Raw genomic sequence first — 22,161 nt, 5'->3', positions numbered from 1 at the left:
GTTAAATTACCTCAGTCCCCTGCAGTCAGATCAACCATCCTTCCCACCCCTGGGCAAATATCTCTGGATGGCTCACACCAGAGGAAACGTTACTGAGATTCGTTTGTAGGAGGAAAAGCCAAGTTCTTAGTCGTCCAGGGCCAGACTGATACCCAGGAATAGCAAGTGCCCAAGTTAACTTGAAGCATAACAAGACACAAGGACGACAGAAACAGCTGAGTTCTCATGCTACTGCCGTGCCCCAGCAGGACTAGCAAGGTGGGGCATCCTAGTGGAAGCCTGACGTTTGTCATAACAGTTAACGAGGTGATTCCAATGGTGACGCACTTCGTCTTGAACTGGAAACACATTTTTTAACTTGCACAAGACACCCACCCTGGAGGAAAAGAACAACCTACGGAAGGAAAAAGTGGACGGAGTCTTACACTGGCTACTTCCAGTTTCACTCCAGCCTTGATCCCAGGAGTGATGACTCCAGAGGAGGACACCTGCAGTTGTAATCCAAGTCCAGTGGGGAGTTCAAAGGCATTGTCCATGAAGATGTAGTGAAGAAACAAGTCACCCTTTGAACCTTTCCTTACGAGCTCTTTAATCTGTAGATCCGACAGGAAAGACGAAAAGTACGCCTCATCAAAGTGGGCTTTGTGAAATGCGACCTCCCCCCCCATTAGACAATGGTTATTCTTCTTTATCCAGAAAGGAAGGGACCAGCATATTTTAATTAGCTGAATAGTTTAATAAGCAAAGATGAATGATGATTGATTTCAACAAATTGGGATACAAAAAATTGCCCTGTGTAAATATCACGTTGTTTTCAGCTGGTGATTTAGAAGGCATTTCAGAATATTTCTGGGCCTCTGAGATTTATGAACTTTAAATATCACTGCATAGCATGGCTTAATTCTGATTTTCTGGAGTCTAAATGTAAATGAGGGTTTAACTTGCAGCACAATATATTATGGTAAAACCGATTTTTAAAAACTGATGAGCTGGGACTTCCCTGGTGGTCCAGTGGCTAAGACTCCGTGCTCCCAATGCAGGGGGCCTGGGTTCGATCCCTGGTCAGAGAACTAGATCCACATGCTGCAACTAAAAGATCCTGCACACCACAATGCAGATCCCGCAGGCCACAACTAAGACCCAGCACAGCCAAATAAATAAATAAATATTTTAAAAAATAATAAAAAAAAACAAAACTGATGAGCTATTTAGATGATGTACATATAAGTATGTATTGTTCTTTGTTCTTTATAACACACCTGCAAAATAACTTGAGATCTCTTTTATTAAAGCCACATTATTATTCATTATATCCTAGGGAGTATACTTGGATATTTTCTCCCTTTTTAATAAATTAATAATTATAAAACACTATAGGGACTTCCCTGGTGGTCCAGTGGTAGAGAATCTACCTTACAATGCAGGGGACGTGGGTTCAATCCCTGGTCAGGGAACTAAGATCCCATATGCTGCGGGGCAACTAAACCCACGCACCACAACTACTGAGCTCGCGCACCACAACTACTGAGCTCACGCACCTCAACTAGAGAGCCTGCGTGCCGCAAACTACAGAGCCCATGCGCTCTGGGACCCACACGCCACAACTACAGAGCCCACGTGCTCTGGAGCCTACACGCCACAACTAGAGAGAAGCCCATGTGCCACAATGAAGAGAGAAGCCCGCGCAGCAACGAAGAGCCCGCGTGCCACAACTAAGACCTGACGTAGCCAAAAAAAAAAAAACCTTAAAAAAAAACAAAAACCTATAGTTCATATTTAGATAGTGGATTACAGTTTTCCACATATGTTGTTTCATAATCACTGCATCATTTCAATATTAAAAGGAACCTGTAGCATAGGTAGAGGGAGACACACTTAACATTGTTTTCCAGATGAACAAATGAACGCTGTTGAAAGATACATCTAACATGATGAATAGCTTAATTTCTAAATGTTATCAATTCCTTAGGATCCAAGAATCTTCTTCACTGAAATTCAAGACAAACCTGCCTCTCTGAAGGAAGTACAAGCACTTTCTCTGGTTTGTGTGGCTGGGGTCTTAAGGGAGCCTGGGAGACCTAAAAGGAGCCCAGGCTAATCCCATCACCCACTTACCATCTGAGGGACCCCCTGCAGGGTACGGGCACCGCTCAGCAGCAGACTTCCCAGGAGCTGGAGGTCCTGGAGCTTGACAAAGCCAAGCTCTTCGCCCAAGATGTGGAGGTAGGCTCTGGCTTCTGGGAAGTCTTTGGATTTCAAATCTTTGATCAGCTTCTCAGCGTTGAGCATAATTCCGTTGACCATGTCCTGGAATTTTAACAACAAAACGTCTAGTGAGGTGTGAGTGTTGTCAAACAAACACCCGTAGATTTAGATGTGGGACCTACCTGCTGCAGCCGGGATGGGCCTAAACACAAATGCTCAAGGCGGGGGCACAGGGCAGACACTGAAATCAGGCTCCCACCTTTTATCAGAAGGTAGATACTAGCTCCTCCAGACTGAGACGAAGACGCTCAGGGACAACGGTGCTTCCACTCTGTTCTTAACTTGAATGATGTAGCCATGGTAAGGGATGCTTTCCAGGATGCCAGGATCCCAACGGCTCCCCAAGATTAGAAGGCCCTCTGTCTGCCAACCCCTCCCCTGCTTACTCCCTCTCTCCTTTGACGAGGCAAAAACACTAGGGGTTTCTTGGGAAAGCATAGCTGCTACATACATTGGCCAAAAGCTTGAAAAACACCTGGTCTAGGTAAGTTCTTATCTAGGTAAGTTCTTAGAGATAAGGATTCCATAGACTGATGCTTGGGCATTGAGGAAGAAAAGAGTGATTGACTGAAAGGCTCCAAACAGATCAAAGACCCTCAGCCTCAAGCGGAGGTAAGTAAATTAGAAGACAGAGGTGGGACCATTTGCGAGCATGGAGGAGTAACTTATGGCCCTGCTTCTCAAACTGAAATGTGCACACCAGTTCCTTGGGGGTCTCGTTAGAGTGCAGGTTCTGATTCAGCAGAGCCCAGTAGGGCCTGAGAACCTGCATTTCTAACAAGCTCTGATGTGATGCCAAGGATGACCACACTTTGGGTAGCAAAAAGCTAAAGCATGAGAAGCTCCAGATCATACAATCTATTTTCTACTCCTTAAGTGGAGGCTCATGCTACCTTCAAAGAGGATCGTGCTCCCATAAGCTAGTGCACTGGTGTGGGTGAGAGCCAAAGAAAGTAGTTAGTAATAATGAAAATATGAAAGTAACGAGTATAATACTATCTGCTTCTTGAGTAATCAAGTTAAGAGTCAGGCACTTGGCTTCGCTTTTTACATACTTCAGTTCATTTAGTCTTTAAATATCCTCATGAAGGGTACGGATTATTATTAGCAATCTGGGGATGTGGAAACAGACATAACATCAAGCAACTTGTCCAGGTATGCAGAGCTTGAAGAGAGTGAGGTTAGATTTCAAAGCCATGCCCCAGAGTTCATACTATTATGAACTCTATGTTAGAGAGCCTCTAATATTAGAGAGCCTCTAATTATGTTAGGCCTCTAATGAGTCTGGATGTGGGTAGACTGAATCTCCAGGAGGCCACACCTACAGAGGATACTGGCTCTTATCCTCACTTGACTGGTTAATAATAGCCATAGTTGTCACTTCAGTTAGATAGTACCTTGGTGACTTCCAGGCTTAGACAAGAATGTTTTCGCATTGAAACCCAAAGCTTTCATTGAGAGGATACTTAACAGAAACATACCTGCTCACGTTTATCCTCTTTGTTGTAGCCAAAGTGATCCACCAAGACCTTGGAGACATGATCAGGAACTTGACCATCAACCCAGTACAAAGCCTTGTTGACACTGTCTGGGAAAAATCCTTGCTTCCCAAAAAGAGCTTCCAGTGTTGGCTCAAAGCCTTTTCCTTGCAGACCAATCTGAGAAAGAAAATCAGGCAAGACAATGCCATCATGTTTCTCTGTTGTCTGTCAGCCTTCCATTCCCCTCTTTATGCCCAATTCATTAAACAAGTATTCGGTGACAACTACAGGGCAGGAGCTGAGCTTAGCACTCCACGTGAGTTGTCTTATTTAAATCTCAGCAGAATCTTGACAGGCAGAACTTATCACTTGCCTGTTTTCTGGAAGAGGCAGCTAAGGTTCAGAGAGCATAAATAGTTAAACCAAAGATTCAGAGTTGGGAGTGGACTTGGGGTTTGAACCAGAGCCGTCTGACTGTGCAGCCCATGCACTTCCTTGGATTTGGGGTCTAAGGGCTTCTCTGAGACATCTGCATTTCCATTCATATAAGGAGTCATGCTTCAGATGGCCCCTAGTGGGGAGGCAGGAAGGCAAGGGAGGAGGGAAAGAAGTGATGGTACCACTGCCTGATGATTCCTGTTCCTCTGTAGCTGGCTCACGGCTCCCTTGATTTGACTTTGTGTTTATTATGTAGAACAGAATGGCCTAGAAAACATAAGACTCTGCTTCAATCTCACACATACCTCAAAGAGGTCAGCTGGAGCAAATCCAAAGACTGAGAGGGTCATTTTCAGCATGCTTTCTTTAGGAAGGTAATTACTTGGATCAAATATAAGATTCCCTTCGATTCTGCCTGAGACTGGGTCAAGTGATGGAAGAGAAATCGATTTGGAAAGGTGATAGTTCCGGGAAAACTTTTTGAAGTCCATGACAGTCGGAAGTTGAGATGTTTTCAGAGCTTCTTCCACTAACTTTCTCAACCTAGATGAAGAGGAGGATATTGTGAGGCGACACACATCACGTTACTCTTCCACCCCCAAGTAAATATGGATTTCCAATCGCTACCAAGCTATTTGGGTTTCATTTGCCCCAAGAGCTTGGCTTAGACCTGCCACCCTTTCACCCAGATGTTTGTTCCAGAAGAAAGAACAATGTATGAAGGGCAGGCAGCGGCTAAATCAGAATTGAGGTTTGGAACTTCAGGCCCCTGTGGCAGATGGGGACAACTTCACTCACTCCTGGACATACAGCTCTTCTGAGTTTAAGATGTTGGCGATGTGGGAAGCCACAAAGTTCTTCACTTGCTCATTCTTTTCCCGTGTGAGGAGTTGGGTGATTTTGTTAATATCTGACTGGGAAGGGCCGCCCATCAGCATGAGATAGGCAGCCAGTCGCTTATCCCCCGGAGAGGTGTCATCGAGGAAAGTCTGAAGTAGGACTTCCCGGACCTGTAGCCAAAAGAGGAGACTGTTACCACTGTCAGAACACAGAACATGCCTGGCAGACGTGCCTGGTCTTATTATGCGCAAGTTGAATTTCTCTCTAAGAATCCTTCAAACGCTGGTACTGAACCTTCTTGCCTGTGTTCCCCCCAGAGCAACCAGCTGAAGGAAGTGTTCTCAGAAGACACCTATCAGATGCATGTTGAATTCAACGGCATTAAAATACACAAGTTATGGCCAAGTTACAACTTGTCGGAGATCTGCCACTAACTGAAGATAAAGTTGTTTTAACATAAATTAATATGAGGATAAAGGCGGGAAGGGACAGTGAGAATTTGGTACTAATAAGTCAGTCAGGTTGTCTGCAAAGCTCTGGAGCCACTGCCACTTTCTGGGGCCAGTTTGACTATCCTAGTCTAGGGAAACTGGGGAAAAATCAGACATGTTTTCCCAAGATGGGAACGATGGTCAATCTGGTGGGAGGACAGCATATAGTGAATAGCTCACACTCCGCCTGCTGGAGTAGCAACAAGCTCAAACATTTCTCTCACGTCCACCTTACTGCTAGGCAGTCACCAGGTGTGTTGAAAGTTGCAATTAAAAAGCAGTAGAATAAAGTCACTAGAATGATGAGATTTAGAATCTCATTCCAAATCCTTGTCAGTCTGAATAAACTTTTCACTTTCAGTCCTCTTCTGTGGACTTTACCTCGTCTCTAAGCTCCATTTTCCGCAGGGCCTGGATGGCAGCCTTCTGAATCAGCAGTGATGGCTGTCTACTTTTGATGCATTTCAGGACTGAAGATTGGAGTTTTGGGGTTAGTTGCTCCATGGTTCTACCAATATTTCCAATGACCTGCATTGAAAAGAAACAAGAGGGAATCAGGGCACAGAAGAAGTGAGGGGTGTACAGGAAAACTGCATTTCATACAAAAAACTGAAAATACCCTCAGAATCAAGTAGATGTGATCTTCGTTCCCAGTGCAGTCATTGCGAATCTGTTCCGACAGGTAATCAGCAATTTCCAGCAGGTCCTGTGTCCCCGTAGGGTTTGTCTTATGATAGCTACAGAATAAGAGGTAGGATTCAGCGAGCATAGCCAGATTTATCTTAAAATATACACTTATATTTGCTGATTTCTTATTGCAAATCATTACTCTCAAAATGAGCAGTAGAAAAACAAAAGAGTAAGCATCATAATTTGAAAGTGGAGGGAGGGTACAAACTTAATACAGAGAAGCAGGGTCTTCCTTAGCTCCTACGAGGAGAACCAGTGTAGAACTCACTTGTTGATCACGTGACTCAGAGCATAAAATGTGGCCCGGCTCTGCTGCTCCTTTGCCATGTTAAAGATTGTTTGCAGCCTCTCGGCAGAGGGCTTTGGGATCAAGGCCACCAGGTAGGTCACAACATCTATCAGAAGGGGGTTGGCTTTCTCACTTTTCAGCCACTGGAGGATGTGAGTGTAACACTGGGGCTGTCCGCATTGAATCAAGGCTTGTAAAGTGATGGGGCTGAGAAGAAAAGGGCAGAGAGAGTTATAAACATCACCTTCTAGGCAGCTAAAATATCCTTGGCCCGTGGTGTTCCCTCTGTCAGGAATGCCCTTATTCCCCTTATTCACAATCCAAATCCAACCATCTTCCAAAATCTAACTCAGATCCCTAGAACCAGAAAGGCTTCCCTATAAGCATTATCCACCGGAGAAGCACCACGGAGCAAAGCCTGAAGAAGGACCCCCTGGATTCAACATCCAGAAAGGTCTGTCATCCTTTGGTCAGAACACAGAACATGCCAGGCAAACACTCATCCAGCCTTCAGTCCCTTCTCTGGTCTTCATGGCACTAACAGTGAGTACATTGGAGTAAAGAGAAGGCACGGTATTATTTTGTTTGCCTGAGTTCTCTCTCCTCTAGCCTATAGGCTTCCAGAGAGCACAGACTTCTTTTTCTCTCAAACACTCCAGGGTACCCATTATAGAACTAGGAATTAGAAGATACACATCAAAATGTGGGAAATATTTTCCTCCTGTCTTAATACACAAATATGTATCTACCTTGGATGCAATGTGTGTATGTGTGTTTTGCCCATGGAACTCTAGACACCTTAGCCGATACTTCTCTATCCAGTAAACGTTAACTGACTGACTAATTGATTAACTGGGTTGAAATTTCAGTGGTCCCTGAGATTCTCTGTTTGGCCGAGGTCTCAGCCAGCTACCACAGGTGTATAATCTATGAAAGATTGAGCTGCGACCATTCAAGAAATACCTGGACACCTCGATCAGCTTTGGCAAGAGGGATGTGACTGCCTCGTTGCTGAGGGCTCGCAGCTCAGTCACCAGTTTATGGAAGAGGTTAGCTCTCTGGGCGTTCTGCTCGGAGACATCCAGTTTCTGCAGCTCCTGGAGGGTCTTCACGATGGCCTCGGCCTGCTTTGGAGGTGATGTGGACTTGGTGCTCTCAAAGGCAAGACCCACCGCCTCGGCACCTGGAAGGAGGAATGTGTCAGAGAAATTCTTGCGTACCTCTGCTTCTCACCCTCATCTTTGTACTGGAAACTGGAGATCAAGGAGGGGTCAGCAAAGGGGAAAAGAAAAGAAAACTATCCAGTACTGTACTTGATGCCCATTACGTATCTATCTGGCTCTGTGCTAGGGGTCTGACTTCAGTGTTTTCATTGACTCATCACACTCTCCCTGAGGGTATTAGTATTCCTCAATTTAAAGGTAAGGGGGGACTTCCCTGGTGGCGCAGTGGTTAAGAATCCACCCGCCAGTGCAGGGGGCAGGGGTTCGAGCCCTGGTCCAGGAAGATCCCACGTGCCGCAGAGCAACTAAGCCCGTGCGCCACAACTACTGAAGCCCGTGCGCCTAGAGCCCGCGAGCCACAACTACTGAGCCTGCGTGCTGCAACCACTGAAGCCCGTGCGCCTACAGCCCGAGCTCCACAACAAGAGAAGCAGCCACCTCAGTGAGAAGCCCGCGCACCACAACGAAGACCCAGTGCAGCCAAAAATAAATAAATAGAATAAATAAACTTATAAAAAATAAAAAAATAAAGATAAGGGAACTAAGACCCAGAAGCGAGCCACTCACCTTGCCCAAGACCTTTCTGGGTGTGAGAGGCAGAGCTGGAACTGAATCCAGGCTTTTGTGACTCTGGTATTGGATAACCCTTCTGCCTAAAAGACCTGGTGAGGAGGCGCTGCTGCTGATGTGGCAACAGCTGAAGCTGACTCACTGCTGCTCGCCCACCCTTTCTGCCAGGGGGATCTAATGGCAGTTTGTGGGGGAGGGGAAGACGCTTTTGTGTCCCCTCCATCACCCTGCTCTCACCTGTGCCAGGGAGGCAGGTGAATCAGCACGGAAATACGGTGCAGTGGAAGGAGTCCACTTAGATTAGAGTAGACCTGGAGGCCTATTTTTCACCACCTCTAATAGTCTGTGACTGTGAACACATCACTAAGCCTCTCTCTGGGTCCCTCTCCCCTCTGATGGGTATAAAAGCACACGTTGCTACCACCTGACATCACAGGTTGCTGAGAACAACGAGGTAAGACATACGACAGCTTCACGTACAAGACATGCAGGGCTGGGGTTGGACTACAGGTCTCTATAGTTCCTGTCAGCTCTAAAGACTGATCCCTGACCCTGAGGGTCTCTCTCACTTGCCCCACCCTGTCCAGGCCCCAGGCCTTATCATGGGGTGTATGAGGTTGTCAGATCTACCAAAGGTTGACTTAGGAAACCAGTTTCCTACTTACAAAAACCCAGGTAGCTTTGGGGAACTCCCTTTCCTTTATCCCATTGCCACCTGACATTCTGAGGCGAATATGCTTTCTCAGCAGAACGGCCCACAGCCAGAACACTGGAGCCCATGACCTCATCACCAGCAGACATTTCATTGGGCCCAGCAAGGAGCTAAGCCATGGCTGGTACATCGTGGGCAGATTTCCCAGCCCTGGCAATCAGGTGCACATAAAGTCTTACCTTCATCAAAGAAGCGGCTGTTGATCTTAGGTGTGTCTTCAAGCTTCAAAGTCTGTGTAACCTGTGCCGTCATCCCATACTTATTCCTGGTAACAAAGGAGGCACGTCATGTCGTCAATGGCCGGCTCCCCAGACCATTCTGTTCTTTTCACGTTGAATGTTTCCCCCACCTCTGCTTCTACCCAAATTCTGCTCACCTTTCAACCCATAGTTATAGCCAACTGTCCTTCACAGGTGTAGAGAACAAACAGCTAGATACCAAGGGGGGAGGGGGGGTGGGATGAACTGGGGCATTGGGATTGACATATATACACTACTATGTATAAAATAGATAACTAATGAGAACCTACTGTATAGCACAGGGAACTCTACTCAGTGCCCTGTGGTGACCTAAATGGAAAGGAAATCCGAAAAAGAGGGGATATATGTATATGCATAGCTGATTGACTTTGCTGTACGGCAGAAACTAACACAACATTGTAAAGCAACTATACTCCAGTTAAAAAAAAAAAAGCCAACTGTCCTTGATCCCCCTGGTGAACAGTACCACCTCCTTCTGGTCACGTTGGCTGTCCTTCCACCAGAAGGACATATGTACCTTACACCCTCCACCATTCTGGAGCGCCCAGAGGGAATGGACTAACATTGTGCTTTGAAATTCCTTTGCACCTCCCACAGCACAGTGCCAAGACTATAGCAGTTACTCAATATACATTAGTTGACTGATCAGTTTTCAGAATGGATTTGGATACACAAGTCTCTATGCCAATTACCAAATCTTCTGCAAAGCCTTTATAACCAGGGCAGGCTGTAATGATCCCCAGTTTTTCCTGAGCTATAGCCCTTAAAGTCTGGGTCTCAGCTATCTTTTGTTGGTTCCAAATTATTTTGCATGCCTAAGACTTTCCTACCAAATTGCCTGTTAGCTTGAGACAGGAGGACAGGGATGGGCTCTGCTTTGTACCTCTTCACAACCCCCTCCCAGGCACAGCCTAGCTTGCAAGAGGGCACCTGAGAAGCATTCAGCTCCTACTGGCTCCATAAGTAATGAATCAAGGCTGCAGAGGGTGACCTACTTATAGGAGAAAGGCAGGAACAGGTGTTGCTCCTTGCAGATGGCTTCTGACACGTGCTTCCTCTTAGGGTCCAGGGTGTAGTGGCAGGACTGGCTGCTGCCAATCAGCGTTGACAAGGGGCGGGTCTGTGAATGAGATCAGGGGAGAAGCATTTTCATCAGTCCCTGGGGCTTGAACCTGAGTCTCCTGCCATAGGTATTTACGTTCAGGGAAGAAGGTGGGGGAATGGGGGTTCTGTACCACTAGATAAATTCAGTTAGAGAAGAGAGCTTGGTACTTGACATTTTGACAAGGGGATGCAACAACCTGGCAGATCCAAAGCTGAGTCAAGCTACAGACTCTTCTTATTCTACCCCAGGGGACCTACGATCCCGCACAAAGTACATATAACCTGGTATCCTACACACGCCTGTCCATCCCACCAAACATAAACACTTCACAGCTGCTACTGCTCCTTATGTTTTCTTTGCCTAGAAGTTTTTCTTTGAGATCCCTTATAGCGCTAACATTCCATCATTTTAATAATAAAGAGGCTGCTGCCAGTGTGAATAGCAATGCTGGTGTGAAACTCACCAAGCCTTTGATCAAAGCAAGGGGGCTAACTGCCGTGCTAATGGGCTGGAAGTGATCACAATTCTCCAGGTTCCTTTCAATGGATATTTCTGTTGCCACATTTCCCTTCCTTGTTTTAACGGTGACGTCACTGGAGCAGTTTCCATACACGGTGTCCTATGGGAGCAAAAGATACAATTGGTGTATTCAACATGGGGAAACATCTTTAGGTTCTTGGGGTGGGGCTGGGAAAGGAGCCAGGGAGAAAAGGCGGATGCAACGTGGCTTTGGGAGAAAGCTTCATCCTCTTTGACAGAGCGTGGGCATTGCTGGTTCCAAGGGCGGCCAGAGCTGGAGTGAGAAAACCACTTACAGGTGATCCTGGTTCTGAGGCATACCTGCCTGCCCTCCTAGGACCTAGCCAGTGCTGGTTTTATATTCTGTGCTCGCAGAGCATTTTCTCTGCTGTTCATTTATGGCTCGTATTCCAATCTGCCTTGTGTTATATGTGTCTTGGTTCTCATCCCAGGTCCTGAGAACTCCCTGAGGAGAGGCCTCTGCAGGATGCAGCAGTGAGTTCTCTGCGAGTAGCACAGGATGGAACTCAGAACATAGTAAGGGCTCAAAAGTGTTAGTGGGACTGAAGTAAATTGAATTCTCTCTCCGATCAAAACATGAAATTCTTAAAAGAGGCTGGCAAGTAGATTCAATTATTTTCTGTGTTTAAAACACACAGAGGCTATACCTTGTGGAAACAGAACAAAATCAAACAAAGGCGTAGGGTGGTTGGGACTCCCCAGAAACTGCTATAAAATTAGACCCAACCTGCTCAGGCTGCGTGGGCTGAGCCCTCAGTGAGCCCAGAGGCTGGGGCAAGCCCTGGGCACTGTGCTTCACACCAATATCGGGCCTCCCATGTAACTAGCCATGCAGCTGAGTCAATGATCCACCTGATGTATAAGTGGGACCCGGCTCCAATATGTGAAGATGCGTTCAAAGGGCCACTGTTATCAGCTTTCTAAATTCTCACCAGAAACAACACTTGTTTAGCCTCTTCTGTATCCGGGGGAAGCAGGAGGGCAGAGATGATGCCCCTCTTGATGTTCAGGATGTGTTTAGGCTCTTCTTTCTCTGGGTAAAGTAAAACTTGCTTCCCTTCAGGAACAGCCAGCCTGAGATCGTACCTGTCCCAGAGAGAGTGTGGTCACTCAGTGTCCTTTCTCCACCATGAACCTGATGGGCATAAGCTGGGTGGCTTTGTAGCCTCCTTTTTACTTATTTTCTTTTTACATTTTTTCTTCATACATATCAACACATATATTTTTTTTCAAGAGCATACAAATATGTGTATGCTTTTGGTATTCTTTCATTTCTTTTCCTTCTTTGATTGGCTCACTCATCCTCTCTCTCTTTTCTACCCACATCGGGTCTCTGCGGTCACACTCCCCCACAGAACAACCTACTGGGCATCCCCCATTTGTATCTCCACACTCAGACAATCCCGTATAGAAGCGTGGGAGTGAAAACACCTGCATAGAAAGAGTTTGTCGTTCCTTGTTTTATCCAAATGGGATGGTATTATGCATGCTTGTCTTTATCTTGCTTTTCTCATTTAATTATACTCCATGAAAAGCCTTCTGAGTCATTTGGTAGTGCTCTAACAGATTCTTTTTAAAAAGCTGTATAACATTCCATTCTGTGGTTATATATACTTTATTCACAGTCCCCTGTTTGAGGGCATTCACTTTCTCTTCCTAGATTTTTTAGTTTTTTCCCACATGAACGACACTGAAATAAACATTTTTATGCATCTATTGTCACACATTACTACTTTTCTTTTCATGGGCTAGAGTCCCAGCATTTGAAATTGCTGTGTCAAATGCTACAAGTATTTTTAATTATAGTAGATATTGACTAATGGCACTCATTCTCACCACCAGTGCACGAGGGTACACTTTTCCTCACAGGCTTGTTAGCAACAAGTGCTATAGCTGTTTTCAATTTCTGTAGTCTTAATGGGTATAAGGTGATAAATATCTCATTGTTACATTAATTGCATTTCCCAACCACTGGCCAATTGGAGCTTCTTTCCATACATTTGTTGGACATTCATTCACTCTTTTATATGATCTCAGGCTATGTCTAAAGCCTGGGTCAACTCTGATCTAAGGGACCTTTCTTTGGGGACTTCCTTAGGGGGTTTCACATGGCCTGGCAGCACCTGCTCTAGTTAAGTCAGAGTAAAGAAAAGAAGACCAGGCATGTTTCCCACAGCTGTCCATCCTCTCAGAAAATTGCAGACACTGATGCAGGCTCACAGGAAAGCCCTGAGGTGGCCAAAAGCAGGAGTCCTTTTTTGCAGGAGGGTAAGGACCAAAAAGGAACTGTGACTCCCTTCTGTCACTGCACCCCACTCCCTCAGATACATCTTAGTTTTGGATAAAATAAGATGTATTGGTAAGAGACAGAAGTATCAAGGCCCACTCTGGCTTCCGAGTGTGATGTTTAACAAACTGAAAGAAGGGCACGGAGCGGGGCGGGGGGGGGAGTTTCCGATGTTACCAAATCAACAAATCCATGACTGTCTGTATTTGCACACACTCAGGACACTACAAACTGTGATCTGGAGATGAGGCAGGGATGATCAAAAAATCTAACAGGGCTTCCCCGGTGGCGCAGTGGTTGAGAGTCCGCCTGCCGATGCAGGGGACACGGGTTCGTGCCCCGGTCCGGGAGGATCCCACATGCCGCGGAGCGGCTGGGCCCGAGAGCCATGGCTGCTGAGCCTGCGCGTCTGGAGCCTGTGCTCCGCAACGGGAGAGGCTACAACAGTGAGAGGCCCGCGTACCACACACACAAAAAAAATCTAACAACCAGTACAACGTGAACACGGATCAGTCAGAAGTGATGCCAGTCATAAACAAGAGGAACGGCCTGCTCAGTGTGCACTGGCAAAATGCCAGCCCTGGAGGGAGATCAGCTCAGGCCTCAGCTCTCCCTGGACCCCTTGAAGCTGGTGTCCTCTGCTGAGCAGGCCCTGCACTGCCATGTTTGGCCACAGCAAGTCCTGCCGGGACCCTGTCTGAAGACTACGAGGCGTAGTCTTGTTTCATTCTTTAACCGTGAGTTCACTTGTTTAAACAAACCATCTCAGCTTTACTGTCTCAAGGAGTTTTAAAACGTGAGATCTTTTAGAACCACATTTAAATGATAATTAGGGGAACTTCAGTAGGGGAGGGTAAATACTGCTTCCCTCTTTTGAATTGTTGTGAAAGCTCAGCAATTCCCTGATCCATGGTGAACAGAGAATACCAATACTTACACTCACATACGTGCCCAACATAAGCACACACATTCATGCCTCAGTGGACACACACCCACACGCTCATGTGCGACCCGCGCAGCGGCACTCAGCTCAGAAGTGTAAATGCACAGGCCCACGTCTTACTTGGACATGGCGGCAGTAAACTCCTCAGAGTTCTTGGCCTTCTTCAGCAAGGCCTTGCCCTCAGGGTTGAAGCCATACACCTCTTTCAGGGTGCAGAGGCTCGTCTTCAGGATGAAGTTGCAGAGTTGGGGGACCTCCAGCTCAACCTGACAACAGAGGGGAACAGCACATTAAGACTCTCCACCAAGAACACCAGATCCCCCCTCAGCCCAGGGCTTTCTGGCCTTTTCCATGTCCTAGGGTACCATGCTTCTGAAGTTTTCCCCTATGCATGCAAAGGATGATATCTTTTTATTGGTTCTAAATGTACGCCCTTTAAAGATGTACAACTGGCTAGAAGAAAGGCAGCCTAGGAGTGAGGGTTTGGAAGAAAACCAGGAGGCAGGAGGAGGGCTATCATTGCTTTCAACAGCAAATGTTTCCTTAACATAAATAGAAAAACCAAAAATCCAAGACCACTGTACCTATCAGGGCCTATTCAGAGCTTTGCATGCAGCTGTAGTTTAAACAGATCCCTAGTTGTTATCCAGCACTGTTTAAAGAACTTTCTGCAGTGCTGGAAATGTTCTATATTCTCACTATCCAACATGGGGGCTGCTTGGTATAGGTGCCTATTGGGTATGTGAAATGTGGCTAGTGTGACTAAGAATCTGAATTTTTACTTTCATTCAATTTAAATAGCCACACGTGGCTAATGGCTACCTTATCTGACAGCACAGACGCTGGGACCCTAGAAAGAAGAGGGTGGCCCAGCCTGACTTCTCTTTCCCACACGAACCCCAATAGTGGCCCTTAGATCTGTTCCACAGGAACATGGATAGGAGTACAGTCATTCTCAACAATAAGTAGTAGCAGATACTATTTGATTTAGATGATAAAAACCGCTCTCCAGAATGCCTTCCTGGGATGCTCACCTCCCTTGGCTCACCCTCTGGACATCTCTCAACATATTAAATCTTCTGGTCTGCAATCCTGATATTCTAGATCACATATTCTAATTACATCTTGGAAGCTAATGTGAAAATAAACCTGGTGGGTAAAATTATTTTTTCTGTGGCAGACAACTTCTCAGCAAAGTGGCTGACTTTCAAACTGAGGGCCAGTCCAGCACTTGGAGATTACGACAGTCCTGGCACAAGCTGGTTTGCTCAGCCCCGGGCTCCAGGGCCCTCCAGTGGCCCTGCATCTCCCCTCATACCTTGCAGTTGATCTTGGTGGAACTCCTTGAATCAGCAGTCCCGGGGACTCCACTGGAACTCTCAGCCTCATAGTTGTACACATATTTCCTGAGGTGCTTGAATCGCGTTGCATCTTCTGCAATGAGGAGAAGTCAGTCAGCTACATAGCAGAAATAACTCGCCCGAGGACAGTCAATCCTGGGCAAAGAGGAATAGTGGCAAAGATAATAAAAAATGGTAACTAAACGCAAATTATTTTTTATTAATTTTCCTTTATAGATTTAGCTTCTGCATTATGATTTTGCTGAGGCTAATATTTAAATTAGCGGGTAATCCTTGAATATATAATCTGAGACACAAGGCAGGGAGTGTCAAGTAATGAGGCTCAGAAAGTCTATAGGAAAGACTCCCTGGAAAATTAAGAGTTGATAGCATAAAAGCAAATCTCTCTCATTGCCTTTTCAGCTTGAAAATACCGTAATTCTGTGGCTCTTTTTGATTCTACCAAACATCTGAGGCTAAGTTCACTAAGCGTTAAGGGTATCCGGCTGATTTAAGAAACCCCCAAGAAGGAATTTCCGGAGGTTTCCACAGGGCGTGAGAGGCATTTTCTGAACAATTTGAGAAAAAGAACATTTGGGTTCTGAGCCCAGATGCAGTGATGCCAGACGTCCACGAGATGGCAGTGCTGCTCCATCAGAGGGCAGCCTCCGGCTCTTGGGAGAACACAGGTTACCACTGCAAGGCCAGCTCCTTTGACCCCTAGGGGTCAGGTAAATACAAAGGGGTAGGCATCTGGATTTCTGCACAAAGGTTAAAGTCAGCACTTCCTCACCTTCCTGCGCTTCAAATTAATGATTAGCCCCTGACAAACAGGACAGATGTCTCTTTAAATTGTCTATGGACCAACAGTTGGCGGTCCCTTCCCCACCCTACTCCCAGGCTGAACTTTTAGGACCGATGGGGAGGGTGGGTAGAAGAGAGCGGAGACCCCTTGGAGGGGGCCAGAGGCTCAAGGAACTGGCTTCTTGGGCTCAGAGCAGGGTACGCCAATCACAGCATCACAGCACTTGAGTGGCCTGAGGTGCAGGGGGATGGGTGGGGGAGGGGTGGGGGGGCCCTTCCTTGCCCCTGCGGGAAATGCCTTACTTGGGCAGCTCGGGCTGACATTTTCCAGCACGGTGTCTCCTGTAAGAAAGGGAGAACGACAACTGTGGGTGTTCCCGTCCTTCCAGATGGGTCCTAGCGTCTGACGGGGACGACAACTGCAGAGGACTTTCAGTGTCTTGGAGGGAAGCAGGTTTTGAGGAACCCAGTCCCCAGCCCCACCCATTACCTGAGTCTGGAGGAGCCATCCAGATGGTCCTGTGCCCCTGCCCCCCGACCTGTGGCCGTCCTCCCTCTGACCCAGGCCCAAGCTGCCCCAGCACCCGCCCGTGCCCTGGCTTCCGCCCCCCACCCCCGGCCTGGCGCCCCAGCGGCCGGGGGGCCTCACTCACGGGCCGGGGCGCTGGCGGCAAGCAGCAGCAGCAGCAGCAGCAGCAGCGGCAGCAGCGCAGGCCTCGGGGGGCCCATGGCCGACCTGACCGGCGGCTCCCTCCCGTCCGCTGGCTGGGCCTGGCCTCCGCGCTGCTCGCTGGCTCCTTAGGGACCGGCGCCCACAGGCAGCAGCTCCGCACCCGCACCCGCCTTGGGAATGCGGGGCCGACGCCCGGGCCCGATTTATACGAGGCCGCCCGCGCAGGGCTGCAGCTGAAAGAGCGCTGGGCAAATTGCAAAAGGTCCAAAGGTCAGCGTCCCGGGCCTGTTTGCTTTTCCGCCCCAGGCCCTGCTCTGAGACCCGAGGAGGGGGCTCAGTCTGGACTCAGCCAGGGCCACTGGGGCCTTGCCTCTCGCCTCTCCTGTCCCCGGGGTCTCAGGGCCCCGGGCCAGTGGGCTCAGCACCCGAAGCGCCTGCCCTGAGCTAGGGGTGCCTCCGGGAGATGCAAGCACAGGAGCCAATCTCGCCCCTGCTCCCTGAGCTTTGTAACCACTGGGGAACCAGTCCTTCACAGCGTCTTGGTGGAGACATTTTCCTACCCCTTCCTCCCCCTTTAGTGGACTCTGAGTTTGCATGGGGGCCTGTAACCCAGGTCAGTACCCGTGGCTCTGGGTCACATGCCCTGGATTCAGCCCATCTGGAGGGAGCAAACAGCAAGGGGAAGGAGGGAGGTCTGGTGAGGGACTGACCCCCACTCGACCTGAGGGACCACGTCTCAGTCAAAGCAGAAATCCAGCAGCCTAAATCTTCTAGAAACCCCAGTAAGGTGGGGCCTTTGGAAAAGACCAGCCTCCCCCGTCTTCCCCCCAGCAGCCCAATTTCTTCTTCAGAAATTGAGGAGAGGAGGCTTTTCCCTACATGAACTGCTTCTGGGTTTCCTCACAGATGGGGGAGGCCAGCGAGGAGAAGTAGAGTAGCGGGTGGATGCATAATGTTCCTCCTAAACATCCCGGAAACGTCTCCATGAATCCTTCCCTCCTTTTCTAGGTACTGTCCATTCCGCACAGGAAACTTGTGCCAAGGCACAGTATAGATATTTCAGCAACACTGACTTACTGACCCAGAAGCGATGATAAAGGGTGAATGATGGGATGGTGCTGTGATGGGATGGACAAATGTCTGGGACTGGCCATGTCCACAAGGCACCTCCAATCTGGTTGGGGAGACAAAGTGTGTAGACGGGAAACTGCTGGTGAGCAGTGAAGGCAGGCTGAAAGCAATGCTGAACTGTGTGGGGTATAACTGCTGGAGGAGAGCAAAGGGAGGCGTGGGAGACGGGGGTCCTGGAGCAATGAAGAGGGGCTGTGGACTGACGGGGACATGAAGCACCGGAGGCAGAAGTCAGTATTTGTTGTTACGATTTGTTATTTATGAGATGTATCCAGATGTAACAAACTAACTGTGAAGTCATTTAAATCTTCTGGTGCCAAACATGATGGTCAGAAGGGTCAGTTCTGAGATAGTAACAGTGTATAAACCCCCCATTACCTTAGCCGAGACTTGCAGGAGGATGTTTGTCTTGTTACTGGCACTTGGGTTGCCACAATTCTCCTCAATTCATGTATTTTCCTTAGCCAGGAGCTCCCTGTGGGCAGCTAAACTCCCTTCAGTGATGAGCTGCTTTGCATCCAGGGTATATTAATATTGTTAAAAGTGGATATTACAGAGGTTTCAACCCAAGGCTGCTCACACCCACACCACTGAATTCAGAAAGTTCTGGAAGAAGTAACTGCCCCCGAACCCCATTTCTCTGAACACTTTATTTGAACTATTTTCCGTGGATTGTCTTTCCACAGGAGGAGCTGCTGTTAGTAGATCAGGAAACGGTCATGCTCCCATGCACGTGGGTAAAAATATTTAGGTATAAAGAAACTGAAATGAGATGGTTAATTTCAATTTATAAGCACAAGGCCAGGATTTCTCTGTTGGATGACAAATGAAGCCACTGTCCTATAGTCTGTCAGCAGAGAACATTACATAAGACTTGGGGATGTAATGTACAGCATGATGAACATAGTTCATAGCACTATTTTGTGTATTTGCAAGTTGCTAAGAGAGTAGATCGTAGAAGTCTTTACCACAAGAAAAGAAAAAATTGTGCGGGGGCATGTATAGTGTCAGATGTTGGCATTGTGATCATTTCACAACATACACAAATACTGAATTATGATGATGTAAAAAAGTAGAGGACATCATTTTTATGATTTGGGAATCAGAAAATGAATCTGCTAACTTGGATGCAGGGAAAACTTGTGGGTTGCTTAGATGCCCCTGAGGTGACTGTCACCATCTCTAAATGGAGACTTGGAAGCATTGGGCTCAGCTTCTCTTTCTTCCCCTGATTTCCTCTGAAAGGTCACCCTAGTGCTGGGTAGCAGCCAGCAGTACTCATCCTCTGACAAGGTCAGGTACAGAAGCACCACAGAGGAAGTGTTGGATCGTTGAGTTGACTTGGGTACACTTACAGAAATACTGTAAGGATTAGTGCGTAGACTATTCTTACATTACTAAATCCACTTAGATCTTTGGTCAAAAGCTATTTTAAAATATAGCATTATTTGTGAACACAGATATCACCCTTCATCTCTTTGCCTTTAAGAAGAACATTTCTCAGTTCCCTCTACTAAACACATTCAAAGTTTCAAAGGACAGTGACCTGTCTTCACAGAGACATCAAATGGTGTCAGGAGTCAGGAAATCTACTAGTATAAGGTATTCATTGAACAGAGAAAACCCAGGTCGAGCGAGGTCAGCTGATGTAAAGGAAAGCAGTATGAGTGTTAGACTCAAGAAGACCTGGGATTGTGTCCTACCTGGGTTTCTTGTGTGGCTTGTAACCTTGGGTGACTTCACTTTCCTAAACCTCTGTTTAGCCATCCCTAAAACCGGATTAAAAATAGCAACCTTCCTCATAGGAATTTTTGTGAGAATTAAGTGAAACAATTATGTAAATAATTGCATTGATAGCACGATGCCTGGCAAAAAAGACAATGAATGATAAATTATCATTTATTATGTGTGTGTGTTGGCGTGGAAGTATATTTAGAGGGTAGCTATTGAGCTAGCTAACCACAATGGATATAGAGACAGAGATTGACAGAACAAAAACAGGAAATCGCATTAGGGAAAGAGAGCAGAAACAAGACAGGGCATCCTTGAGGGCTGCGCATAGGGGAGACAGAACATCCATTTGTCTCTGATGATTCCTAACTTTTCTGGGGATGTGAAATCACTGTCCTTTCTGGGGGTGAATGGAGGCCTTCCTACAGCAAGCAGACTAGTGACTCTAGCAGAGACACGTTCTGATATCACAAAGATTAATCTCAGCTAGTGGCTATGACCTGACAGTCTGTGAATGCAAAGTCCCATAAGGTGAACCATCAGTCTGAGTAATCACAAAGCTCTGCGTACCCATCAGAAAGTCACCTGATTAATGGAACTTCAAGGAATTAGATAATGCCAAGGATTCCAGTTAACAGCCTCTAGAAGCGAAACTACGCATTGTTTATGTGCAGGTGACCAGAAGGGCCCTGGTCAAGTTCAGGGACCTATGGAGACTATTAAAAGCCCCTCAGCAGCCCAATAACCTGAGTTAGTGTAGTTCATATACTGAAATAGGTGTTCAGTATATATTTGCCGAATACAAACGAATCTACGCCATTCAGTTACACCCCACGGCTTCCAGGATATTTATGTACAGTGACCATGACGCTAAATAAATCTTTACAGTGACATAAAACAAGGAGATACAATCTGATGCAAATTATTCCCAGCTGTACTGTTCAAATAACTCATCTGGCAAATAGGGACCAGTGCTGACAATGACTAATTAGCCTATCTCTTTTCTGCCTCTGACAGCATTATAATTGCACATGATGCCCAGAAGCTGGAAAGTAAACTTCAAGAATCGTAGATGGAGCCATGCCCAGCGTGGTCTGTGCATGCTAATAACAAGTGCACACACACACATATACAAACACAGACACAAATGATAAACGTCAGGGAAAAAAAGTGCATTGAGGTGAGTGGTACAAGTGAAAGATGGTGGGATGGGCCCAGTGTCGACCAGATGAAGACATTACTGATGGATGATTAACCTCCGGTGAGGAAGCAGAAAGAAACTTTCTTACTTTGTTATTCTGCTGTCCAAGAGATAAGCTCAGAATGTTGAGCAGCGGTTCTTACTGGGGAGAAAAGTCCGAAGTCAGCACCGTTTAGCGTGCAGTCAGGTTCTATGTGTGTGCAGCTATCGCTTCCTTGACCATGAAGGTCTCATCCCTCCACCCTGCCGGGGCCTGCTCCAGCCCCACCTCCTTCGAGGAGCCTTCCTGTGGCTCCAGTCCAGTAAGACCTCATGGCGTCTGACCCTGGTCTCTTATCAGGCAGTTTCTTCACAGGGCAAGTGAAGGGCCTTCATACAGACCTGCTGTTGCCCTGAACTTACATTTGTCTCGGGTGATATTATCTAACTTTTCATGTGTTTACATGTTAACTTGCCAACCAGAGAGATAAGCTTGGAGGATGAGAACTGAGCGTCGTTTTCACCTTTGTATTCGCCTTCCCTCTCCCTCACCAGCACCTCGCACTAGGCAAGGCAGATGGTAGCAAAGGAGTAAACGCTGTGATTATAATGTGAGATGGTCCTTGTGAGACAGGTGTTTTTCATACCTGCAACTCAGTTTTACTCTCAGGTGCCGCTGTGTATGCTTATATCTTAATTTAGACTGCATGGTGAATCTGAATCAGCACGAGAGAGGCAGGATCTCGGAGCCGGGATCACGGGACAGTCTCAGACTCTGAGTATGGTCCCTCACCTGTGTGATGAGTGGACAGGACTAGGTGACCTTTTTTTTTTTTTTGCGGTACGCGGGCCTCTCACTGTTGTGGCCTCTCCCGTTGCGGAGCACAGGCTCCGGACGCGCAGGCTCAGCGGCCATGGCTCACGGGCCCAGCCACTCCGCGGCACGTGGGATCTTCCCGGACTGGGGCATGAACCCGTGTCCCCTGCATCGGCAGGCGGACTCCCAACCACTGTGCCACCAGGGAAGCCCTACGTGACCTTTTAAACCCATTGCAGCTCTGACTACTTTGATTCTGTGAAGACTTTGGAGCTTAAATAAAACAGTACATAAATTATCCTGTGCTGGGACCTCACTGTGATGAGGAGCTGTGGCTAAGGATTTGGAATC

General features: G+C 47.2%; 1 protein-coding gene and 1 long non-coding RNA gene across 2 annotated transcripts in view; one reads left to right on the top strand and one right to left on the bottom strand.

Annotated features, from left to right (window-relative positions):
* The window catches only part of LOC141276355 (uncharacterized), a 70,201-nt gene extending 60,766 nt beyond the window's left edge, over positions 1-9,435 (top strand). The window contains exon 6 of the long non-coding RNA XR_012325793.1: positions 1,970-9,435. This is a non-coding gene — a long non-coding RNA (uncharacterized lncRNA). The remainder of the gene's footprint in view (positions 1-1,969) is intronic.
* Positions 1-17,007, bottom strand: part of APOB (apolipoprotein B) — a 39,390-nt gene extending 22,383 nt beyond the window's left edge. Inside the window, exons 1-17 of the mRNA XM_019943351.3 lie at positions 16,932-17,007; positions 16,582-16,620; positions 15,453-15,568; positions 14,255-14,400; positions 11,837-11,990; positions 10,828-10,983; positions 10,255-10,379; positions 9,179-9,264; positions 7,458-7,677; positions 6,474-6,701; positions 6,135-6,252; positions 5,897-6,043; positions 4,983-5,194; positions 4,490-4,727; positions 3,747-3,923; positions 2,116-2,307; positions 426-593 (exon numbers count right to left, since the gene is read on the bottom strand). Of these exons, the coding sequence (XP_019798910.2) occupies positions 426-593; positions 2,116-2,307; positions 3,747-3,923; positions 4,490-4,727; positions 4,983-5,194; positions 5,897-6,043; positions 6,135-6,252; positions 6,474-6,701; positions 7,458-7,677; positions 9,179-9,264; positions 10,255-10,379; positions 10,828-10,983; positions 11,837-11,990; positions 14,255-14,400; positions 15,453-15,568; positions 16,582-16,620; positions 16,932-17,007 (2,598 nt within the window). The remainder of the gene's footprint in view (positions 1-425; positions 594-2,115; positions 2,308-3,746; positions 3,924-4,489; positions 4,728-4,982; positions 5,195-5,896; positions 6,044-6,134; positions 6,253-6,473; positions 6,702-7,457; positions 7,678-9,178; positions 9,265-10,254; positions 10,380-10,827; positions 10,984-11,836; positions 11,991-14,254; positions 14,401-15,452; positions 15,569-16,581; positions 16,621-16,931) is intronic.
* Positions 17,008-22,161: the final 5,154 nt, after the last annotated feature.

The sequence above is a fragment of the Tursiops truncatus genome, chromosome 14 (genome assembly GCF_011762595.2).
Source record: "Tursiops truncatus isolate mTurTru1 chromosome 14, mTurTru1.mat.Y, whole genome shotgun sequence".
Classification (NCBI taxonomy): Eukaryota; Metazoa; Chordata; class Mammalia; order Artiodactyla; family Delphinidae; genus Tursiops; species Tursiops truncatus.
Note: the sequence above shows the minus strand (reverse complement) of the source record. Positions and strands in the feature narration are given on the sequence as shown.